Consider the following 10367-nt stretch of genomic DNA (forward strand, 5'->3'; position numbering starts at 1 on the left):
AACATACACAATTGCTGTGTAAATGTTACTGTTCATTCTTATTTATAAAGGTGGGGGGGGGAGGTGAAGGGGTCGGTTCGATATATGGTTGGAACATAAAAGGTCTAGGGATTGTTGCACAGCTTAACCCAACCAACATGACTGAGGAGCAGTGTTGGGTATATGAAGTTGTTCCAATTTCCAATAGATTTTATCTATAATTTTTACATGTTTTTATGTTATTCATTAATATAGGCTATTTCATATGTGGAAATTCTATATATCTACATATATTATTATTACTGCAACAGGTGTACCTAATAAACTGCCATCTGAGTGCATATCCAATGACAAACAGGTGGTGCAGAGTGTAAACACTCCAGTACAGAGGCATCTTATTTTGACATGAATGGAGGTAAAAGTGAGGACAAAACTCTATCAAAGATATTGGCTCTGATTTATTTATTTATTTGATGATTTAATCAAAAAATCAACAAGTTAATGGATGGACTTTGTAGTGTTTTTGTTTTTTGTTTTTTGTTTAATACCATTCCCTGATTCGACCGGCAGATGGCGACAAACAGCGGCAGTTACTAACACGCCAACGTCATAGACACCATGATTAACTAGTAAATATAAAAATAACCACCACCATCTCAGCAGAGCTCGGTGTTACTGAACCCGCGAAGCTGCATGAGTGAACACAGAATCAAATCCCGCTTTGAAAACAACCGGGGGCCATGTTTGTTGGAGCCACACGTCGGAGCCTGAGGACTTGTTGAGAGGATGGTGAAGCGGTGGAAGGAGGAGAAGATGCCCGGTGGACGCTCAGCAGCAGCAGCCGTCTCATCATCCCATCATCCATCCTCCCACAGCAAATAAATGAGTCAACATGGCCGCGGAGCAGCTCGCCCTGTAGCACCACTGAGACACAGAAGAAAAGAAAACACAGGTAAATAAATGATGTCGATGGAGTGGGAACACTAGGTCCGTGTGTTTTGTTTTTTTTGTTTGTTTTATTGAGAAAATCCCAGCTCCCCCTGTTCACCAAAATAAAGCTACAGGTAAATATTTGTTACATAATCTAATAAAGCCTAATTATTCCCACAAAATAGTCTTCTATTATATTATATTTTTTATTCTAGTCTTGTGTGTGTTTTGTTGACATTTTATGAGATAAACTGGACGTTTTTTTCTTCCCCCCTCTCAGATTAAATGGCGTTCATGTCCCGGTTCTCTCGGTCCCGGAGCAGCTCCAGGTCTCCGAGCCGAAAAGACTCCGAGCGCGTCTCCCCGAACCTGACGGTGTCCGAGCTGGAGCGGCTCCTGTACACCGGAAAGACCGCCTGTAACCACGCGGACGAAGTGTGGCCGAGACTCTACATTGGAGATCAGTGAGTTTCATAACCTCTTTGTCACACTTTGTGATGACAGCTTGTTAAGTTCCTCACATACAACTGATGCACGAGTCATGTTTTTTAAATTAAATTGTTTGTGCAGTGTCCCCGGTTGAATAATGGTCACTTACACCTAAGGTCATTTACAGCGTGTGTTCATTACATAACTGTTGTTTTGCCATTTGACTTGTTGTTGTTTAGTCCTTAACTGTTCTCAAGGGTCATTTCACTTTGTGTAATGTGGTTGAAAAAAAACAGCAACAACTTAAATAAGAATGGATGCTACCTCACCTTTGATGAAGGTGTGAACAAACAATTGGATGATAGTTTCAGGTAAAGTGTGAAACTGTATAATAGAATTATATCATTTTATTTTATGTTTCAGGTTAAACAGAAGTTTTATTTGTCACACGCCAAGCTGCAGAGCAGGAAAAGCAGTGAAACCACGGTCAGACTCAGTAGCAGGGCAGTACCTCGCGGTTGTCTGCCTCTGCCACTCAGACTAGTTTCAGATTACGTTCTGTGAAAGGTCAAAGGTCAAGGTCAGTGTCAGTTCATCCTTGAGTCCTAATGAATGTTTGTGTCAAATTTGAAGAAGTTCCGTCAAGGCGTGACTGAGATATCGTGTCCACGAGAATGAGACGGAGGGACGGACAACCTGAAAACAATATGGCTCCGAGCATGAAAAGTATCGTATATTATATCGTGTCAGGAAATACCGCAATATTCTATATTATTGAATTTCACCAGTCTTACATTAATTAGCAAGCTGGTAGTCAAATGTGAACATCCACATGTTGCTGAATCACCCAGCCGCCTTTGGTTATGTGACATTCACAAGCGAACACATATTACTTCAACACATACATCACCCTGACACAGCAGTGACCAATCAGCTGATGAGTGAACTGTAAACACCTCCCTCCTCCTCCTCCTCCTCCTCCTCCTCCTCCTCCTCCTCCCCTCTGCAGAGACATCGCATCAGATCGGCGCGAGCTGGCCAAGCTCGGCATCACACACATCCTCAACTGTGCACAGAGCAAGTGGCGCGGCGGAGCCGAGTATTACGCCGGGATGAACATCACCTATCACGGCATCGAGGCTCACGACTCGCCCACCTTCGACATGAGCGTCAACTTCTATCCTGCTGCTGAGTTCATCCACAAAGCCCTGACGAGTGGAGGTCAGTGTGTGGATGTTGATCCTTTAAAACCTTTAAAAACACGTCATTAATTTTCATTTTATTCATAAATTTTAAGTAAGTATTTTACAATAGCTTTGGATCAATATGTAAAACTTACCTCTACGTTTTCTTCAGTATCCAACTAGTGAAGAGACAAAAAAGGGTGATTTATGCAGAAGTCAATCCATTAAATGGTAAAGATTAATTTGAAACCTCATAATAAAATAAATACAAACACGACATTAAAACATTAAAACTGAGCAATGTTTTATTTCATTAAAATTTCATTAAAATGACAGTAATTGTGGCAGGTGCAGATTTGTCTCTTATTGCATTAACAGTTTTGCACATTTAATCTCTGTTGTGAAAACGGAGCCAAAGCCATTGAAAAATACTGTAACATTTACATTTTCTGTACATTTTATCTTCCTGCATGCTGTTTCAAAGCCGTCTCTCCACTACAGATTACATATTCCTGGAGCAGAATTATAGGTTCAAGCTTCAATGTTACTTGTATTTTCTCCCAATGGAGGAAACGGTCTCGGATTAAGGAATTTTCTGCCCAAAAACCAAATTAAATAGGAGCACACGTGCTAAATTAACCTGGCAAAACATTCAAAAAAACAAAAATTATAAAGCATGCATCTCAAAGCATATACATATATAAATAATAATAACTTTATTTATATAGGACCTTTCAAAATAAGGTTACAAAGTGTTAAAATCTATTTAATTTTAATTTGTCTATTTAATTAAATTAAATGCATTCTGAAAACATCTGGAACTATATGTATTGTATACGTGTAGGTAAGGTGCTGGTCCACTGCACTGTGGGAGTGAGCCGCTCAGCCACTCTGGTGCTGGCCTACCTGATGATCAGACAGAACCTGACCCTGGTGGAGGCCATCAAAACGGTGAAAGACCACCGAGGCGTCATCCCCAACCGAGGCTTCCTCCGCCAGCTCAACGGCCTGGACGGCATCCTGAGAGACAGCCGCAAGACGTCGCCGCAGAGCTGAAAACGCCTCAGCACAAGGCACGACCTGAGGTAGCAGCCAGTCTGGTTTTACACTGAGGGAGATATTGGGACCAAGTTAGGAGCAAACTGGGATTTTGACACTGTGGCTCTGAGAGGCAACAGGTGACAGGAGGGTTTGTCTGATATCAGTATCTTCACTCATTCATTTTTATTATACTGTGTCTGTTTAGCCTCTGACACAGCGTTAGCACTGGAAGGTAAACGTCTCCAGTGAGGCCCATATTCTTTGAGATAAGGGGGGTGGCCACATGTTCGCTGCCAGAGAGAACACCCTCGGCCCAGAGAATAATTCATCACAATCAAGTCTGGTCAGTGTAATCCACCACAAAGTTGTGTTACGGGACTTTAAAACATATGAGAATCTAGCTCTGTCCACACCAGCAATTAAAACAGCAGAATTCTTGTAGCAAAATTCATTAATGTCATATGGTAAAAACTGGCAAGCCGTGTTGACAGAGCTGACCTGTGAGGGCAGCTATCACTCACCTTCCAGTTCAACCTACTCTGTTTTGTTTTTCCCTCTTCAGTAGCTTTTTTTAATTAAGTTATGTAATTTTTAATTAAGTTATGTAATTCTAAGAACATAATGCCAGCGGAGTAAATGGCAAATCAAAGAGACAATAGAGAGAAGCTCAGGAAACTGCTGTGACTGATGTTCCCGGCTGGTTAGCGTGTTAACGAGTCCTGCGTCACCGAGCCTCTACAGCTACATGTTCCGCTGCTCTCTGGTGTGACCAGGCCTAGATCCTCCATTCACACGAGGAAAACGCCACAATTACATATACAAATAATAACATGATAAACAGAAGTTCACATTTAGGAGCCAGAGGGGCCTGAGGTTTTTCATTAGCTTAGAAAAATGGTTCCCAACTTAGGGGTGGGGACCTCCCAGTGGGTTCACAAGAGAAATCAGAACGGTCATGAGATGATTTTCAAGTCAGGAAAAAAGAAAATGTGCTACTTATTTATTATAATTATGGCATTTAAAAAACCTTCAGAGTCTCTTCATGTCTCTGAAAGCTACATAGTTTGGGATCTAAGACATGAACCACTGTCCCTGATCTGGATCCTGCCAGGGAATCAATATCCAAAATAATCAGTAGAAATAAAGAAATCTGAGACGAGACGATCGGTCTTTGCTCCCATCGACCCTGCGATGAGGAGTCCCAAGTAAACTGGATATAAAGGGTCATAAACCAAAATGATTACTTAGTGAAAACTACGTCTCTTCATGAACAAATATAAAGTTTTAATCAAACTTCAGATCATTCCACTGAAACTTATTAAGACGCGAAGCTTGTTTTTTCGCCACTGTACTAAAAAAATACAACAATTAAAGCTTTTTGGAAAACTTCTTACATAATCAGTGGTTGTTAATGCACTGTAAAAAAAAAAAAACATTAACGAGTCAGTCAGTCTGATCTCTGGTGCATTTTTTTCTTGTATCAGGAAATTTCTAGAAACCTTCAGTATTTACAGTATTTAATCTCAGATCGCCGCACTAGTATCAAGAAGATAATTCCAGTCTTTAAATGATCTTTAAATATATTAAATAATCTCAGCTCAGATTATTTTCACTTGTTTTGATAAAATAAAATTTAAAGACAGTATGACCACTGCCTCCTGGTGTAACCAGTGAAATCTAGTTAGTGTTATTTAAGGCTGCAGCTATTGATGACTGTCTTTAGCAACGAATCTGCTGAATGTTTGTATAATATTTGTATGATTAATCGATTAATTGTTTAGTCTAAAAATTTTCAACAAAAAAAAAGTGAAAAATGCCAATCATAGTATCCCAGAGCCTAAATATTAAAAATCAGTAATTGGATCTTGTTTGATATTTTTCAATTGTTATTCCTGACTAACAAACCAAATATATTCAATTTACAGTATTAAAAAACAGAGAAAAGCAGCAAATCCTCACATTTGAGAAGCTTATAATTATTAATCTACAATCAAACGTTTGACAATTAATTTATAGTCAATCAACTAATCGATCAATCAACTATTTGTTTCAGCCCAAGTGCTACTGCAGTCTTCTTATCAGCCAGTGTTGCTCCTCTGTATAGAAATACAAGAACTGAGATGACTCAGGGTCGGGATTCAAGAAGGGGCCCGGGCTTGTTTTAATGTGGCGCCCTGAAATGACCACACCTGGCCCTGACCAAACACGGGCTCTGCTGTCTTTTGTAAACGACGTGGAGGCTGAACTCGGGACATCAGCCCTCAGAAAAAGACGGTTCTTGCTCAGTGATTCTTTCCCCATAGTTTCAGTCTCAGCAGGTCTTCCCTTAACTTACTTCTTTACATTCAGCAAGTGTCATTAAGTGCCCTGAACAACTCACACTCTAGTTGTAACCCAGGTCTAAAACCAGCACAGTTATGTAGCCCGTTGATTATAATATTACGGTATTGTCACACTCTGTATACACTTATTATCCGTGGTGAGTTTGTGCATAGCAACAGACAGTGTACGGTATAATATGGTTTTTTGTTTTCAACTGGGTGTTGAATAAGTTCAATGTATAGTTTCAGTCCAATGTATTTGAAATCCTTCTTGACTTTTATTTTATTTGATATCTTGTGTGTGATGATCTGATGTTCATCCAGTAGACTACAGACTTAAGCCCATTCTGACGGGACTAAGGACACAGGGAGAGGTGGGGAATGAAATATTCACTGCGCTCCTCCGTAATTTAACTCATTCCAGGCGGCAAATTACAGGATATGGTCTGTAGCAGACACGGACATTTAGCCGGACAAAGCTAAAAGAGAAAGGTAAAAGCCTCCACAGGGGGGCGCCGGAGAGTTGAAGGTGAGGCAAAGATGCTCCGTGAGGTGAATTTTTCGTCAGAAATTGCTCTCGTTCTAGGTGTCGTACTTTACTCAAATCTGAACACAGAGCCATGACACACGTAGTGATATCATTCAGTGACTTACTGGCTACGTCCACACTAAAACACAGTTTTCCAGACCGTGGGCGTCTACATCATCATTTCCAAAGAGAGGCTTGTTAAAAGCCTTACACTTCCCCAGGATGTCATTATCTCTGATGTCCGTCCAGAGTTAACGTCCATAAATCTGCTTAGAAATCATAGGAAAAAAAATGTTTCAGAACTTGCATGAGAATAAGGTCATTTTTAAGTTTTCTGTTTAATGACAATTTACTAAAATGTAGACAAATATAAGCTCAAAAGAGAATATGAGCATCTACCTGTAGCTGACATTACAACAGACAACTTGATCTGTTTTTTGTTTGTTTGTTTGCTTTCTATTGTTATTTCGTTTCCCTAACAGACCTTTAGTTAGCCTGTTTCCATCTATCACAGTAGCAAACACACTTAGAGTACATTTTCACACAAATCAAATTTCCGAATGCGCTGATAAAAAAAACAAAAAAAAAGGTCAAGAAAAAGCAGTAAGTGCGGAAAAAACTCAGTGATCACCTTGTGTCTGAAATGACGGGAGGACCACCTAGTTTACAGAAAAAAGGAGGTAATTTCAGCAGTAATTATTGCTGCGTTGGGGTGAAACATTACTCACACTACGGATTTGGATTAAAATCACCCCACCTCCCCTGAATGAATCCAGTCCGAATGGGGCTTTTGACTCAACGTTGCACTCTAGCAAGGCTATTGAACTTCCAGTCTGGTGTATCACTTCAACTTTACAGTGACTGTTAGCTGTCCAGAGTAGTACTCTCAGTGATAGTTTAATATGCCAGCACAATAAGTACTTAGGATAGACGTGCAGTGGGAGACAGTACCACAAATGTGCCATTGCAAAAGCTACCAACTGCCTGGATGACAGGAGAGTGCACAGTGTTCAGTGCTGTATTGCAAAGTCTGCTCTTTTGTCTTGGTGTTAAGTGAGGCTTGTGCTCTCATGCTAGTGAAAAACACCAATGCTGAATTTTAAACCAGCTTTTCAAATACCCTTGTGTGTGTTATTAATGATTACCTCAAGTATTATGTTTGAAACGTATATTTGTTGTGACTTGTGGTCTTCGTCCGTGCTGTTTCAACGCCACCATGATGAAGTTCAGGTGAGGGCAGAGGTGAGCGACTTTGCTCATAAGCGGGAAAAAAATGTACATAAAAAGCTGAATTTGTGAATTTGTACAGTCTGTGGCTATTAAAAGGTATAGTTTGAAATTTTTGGATTACAATACCACTCTCATGTCTGCGTTGTAAGTATGGAGCTGGGAGGCAGTTAGCTTAGCGTAGCGTAGCATAGCGACCAGAAGCAGGGGTAAACAGTTAGCTCGCTCTGTCCAAAGTTCAAAATAAAGCAGAGGTTTTTTTGATTTCACACAGACGTAAAGAAAAACAACCTCTCGTCAACAGCTTTTAACAGCTGTAGCTAACTAGCTACTTAGTTCTCTGTGAGTTGGTTGAAAATTTCTCCAGCGGATTTTTGAAAGTTTCCAGCTGACTTGTTTTAAAACAAAATATTTAAAAAAACAAAACAACAACATCATATTATGTTTAACAAGGGAAACTACATTCACAAAAGTCAACATCCGCACTAGTTGATGATCCATGTAGAAGGTCCAGAAATAAAGGAAAAGCATGTTTCTTGTGTCGCAGCTCAGCTCTAGTACAGCTTATAGCTTATAGCTAAAAAATATAATTAAAATGTTATTTCAATCTAACATAATCCTGTTTGTGTGTGTGCCAGAATTGGTCCAGATGTGGAAGGAGCATCTGACAGTCATGCTATATGTGGGCTGTGTGTGGGCCGAGGAACTGGCCATGTACAGAGCCAGAGGAAATACTATTTCCTATTTAAGTATTCGCCAGAATAATTTAGCAATCTGGGACAGAGGTTAGATTAATGTTTTATTGTTCATACAATATGTTTCAGTAATGCAAGAGAAAAGGTGTGGAGGACGGGGATGTTATCTTCTTCAGACAGGACAGAGCCCAACCTTACCCTGAACTCTGATATAGTATCTCTGGTTACCACACAGTGGAGAAATACTAACTTTTTACTTATCAATGGGGCTTTTGTAACGTATCCCCACATTAATATATAGCTAGCTGGGCATGCTAACTTTTGCAGCTTACATTGTAGCATATAAACACATCATTGAAACTGAACTATTTGGCTTTAGGAATGTGATAAAGAAGACGCCACAATCTCAACTCTTTGTACATGCAGCCCCAAGATGGGACTGGATTTTTTACTGATTTACAAACCATCACTTGAGAGATATTGGTTGCCATTTTTGAAACTTTGGACAGAGCCAGGCTAGCTGTGACTCCCTGCTCAAGTCCAGAATCAGCCTGTCAAAAATCTTCTCTTGTTACAGTTTGTGTCAGGAAAACAGAGACCTCCTTTACTACAACTCTCTGTTATACTACACCATGATGTCCTGTTGACAGCAGAATCTGCCTTTATTATGAATCTTATAAAACAAAGTGGAAAATTACAGGACGGGTCCTCTCCAACTATTGTGATCTTTACTTTTGCTGTATTGGATCTGTATGTTTTGTATTTGTGGTTTTACTGTGCTGTGGTTGGTCGTACGTTGGTCTCAGTTCCTGTTTATATTCTCTTATATTATCTCCGTTTTCTTACAGATACCTTTCTATAGGGAACTTGAATTCTTTTGAATTTATTTATTATCACTCTCTTTGAAGGAGAAACTGGCAAAGGAGATGTTGATGCCTTAATCTGTCTACTTTAAATTGGTTTTTAGACTTTTGTTTCGATGTTTTTATTGTGTACAACACTGAGCATTGATAACTTTGTTTTGATAAATTCTGTACTTACTTCTACTACTTCTGTCAGAAATAAATAAATAAAAATTCTCTCAGAGCCGTTGTACTGTATTTCTTTGTTTTTAGTCCACAAGTTCATACTAAAGAGATGCCTCAAGGCCAGTCCAGTGGCTGTTCTAGAGCTTTCAGTCATACCGCATGATCTTCATCAGCGTTTGCCAGTTGGAAATGCTGATGAAGATTATGAAATTGTAGATGTGGATGTTTAAATTTCCATTTTTCTGAGCTGCTATAAGGACTTCCCCTCCATGTTGGCTTATAAATTGAGTTTCAGAGTTCGTTCTTGACGTTGGAAACAGCAGCTGCCACGACATTCTCGCCTAAAGATTCATTTAGTAACTGAATTTTATTTTATTTTATTGGTGTTTGTTTAATATTCATTCTTACTCCAACGTGTAATAGAATTGTTGTTTTTAGTATTTATTGCCATCACTTGTAACATTGTTAAGAAATGTGCTATATGAATAAAGATTATTATATGATTGAAAGCTCCATAATGGCTATTAATTGGACCTTGTTTTGAGATAGTTTAGTCAAGAGCATTGATGTAGTCATTTCTCCCTCCCTGTCACCTTTGATTTTCTCTATTATAAGGAATTCTCTCAAATGTCTTATGGCCAAATGGCATATGTATACATTTATAATTATTCAGTATTATTTATTATTTCATTAAGTATTCTTTGCTTTCTTAGTTCCAGGGAAATCACCTCATGTGAGTTCCTGTAATTTGACTTTTGCATCTAAGATTAAATCACCACTGAAAATGAACACACCTTAGTAATAATTATTTCTTAAATTAATGCATATGATGACATCTGGTGGTTAAATATATTAACTGCAATAATAGAAAATAAAACCCTGTTGTTAGAGCACTTGATAAACATTCACTTTTTTTGATTCCATTGGGATTAATCAAATTCTATTGTTGTGATTAATTAAAACTTTACTTATACTTATACAGAATGACAGGACCTACACAAAGC

The 10367-nt window shown here is 39.0% G+C and overlaps 1 protein-coding gene across 1 annotated transcript; it reads left to right on the plus strand.

The window, feature by feature from the left end:
• Positions 1 to 658: 658 nt before the first annotated feature.
• On the plus strand, positions 659 to 4507 carry dusp26 (dual specificity phosphatase 26). Its single transcript, XM_022769559.1, has 4 exons — positions 659 to 931; positions 1190 to 1373; positions 2348 to 2559; positions 3367 to 4507. The coding sequence occupies exons 2-4, from the start codon at positions 1195 to 1197 to the stop codon at positions 3576 to 3578; spliced, it is 603 nt and encodes a 200-aa protein (XP_022625280.1). The 5' UTR covers positions 659 to 931; positions 1190 to 1194; the 3' UTR covers positions 3579 to 4507.
• The last annotated feature ends 5860 nt before the right edge of the window (positions 4508 to 10367 follow it).

Source organism: Seriola dumerili, unplaced genomic scaffold (genome assembly GCF_002260705.1).
Source record: "Seriola dumerili isolate Sdu_G_001 unplaced genomic scaffold, Sdu_1.0 BDQW01003649.1, whole genome shotgun sequence".
Lineage (NCBI taxonomy): Eukaryota > Metazoa > Chordata > Actinopteri > Carangiformes > Carangidae > Seriola > Seriola dumerili.

Coding starts and splice junctions, on each gene's coding strand:
- dusp26 (XM_022769559.1), top strand. CDS start 1,195: ATGGCGTTCATGTCCCGGTTCTCTCGGTCCCGGAGCAGCTCCAGGTCT. Junction 1,374..2,347: donor AGACTCTACATTGGAGATCA/GTGAGTTTCATA, acceptor TCCCCTCTGCAG/AGACATCGCATCAGATCGGC. Junction 2,560..3,366: donor CAAAGCCCTGACGAGTGGAG/GTCAGTGTGTGG, acceptor GTATACGTGTAG/GTAAGGTGCTGGTCCACTGC.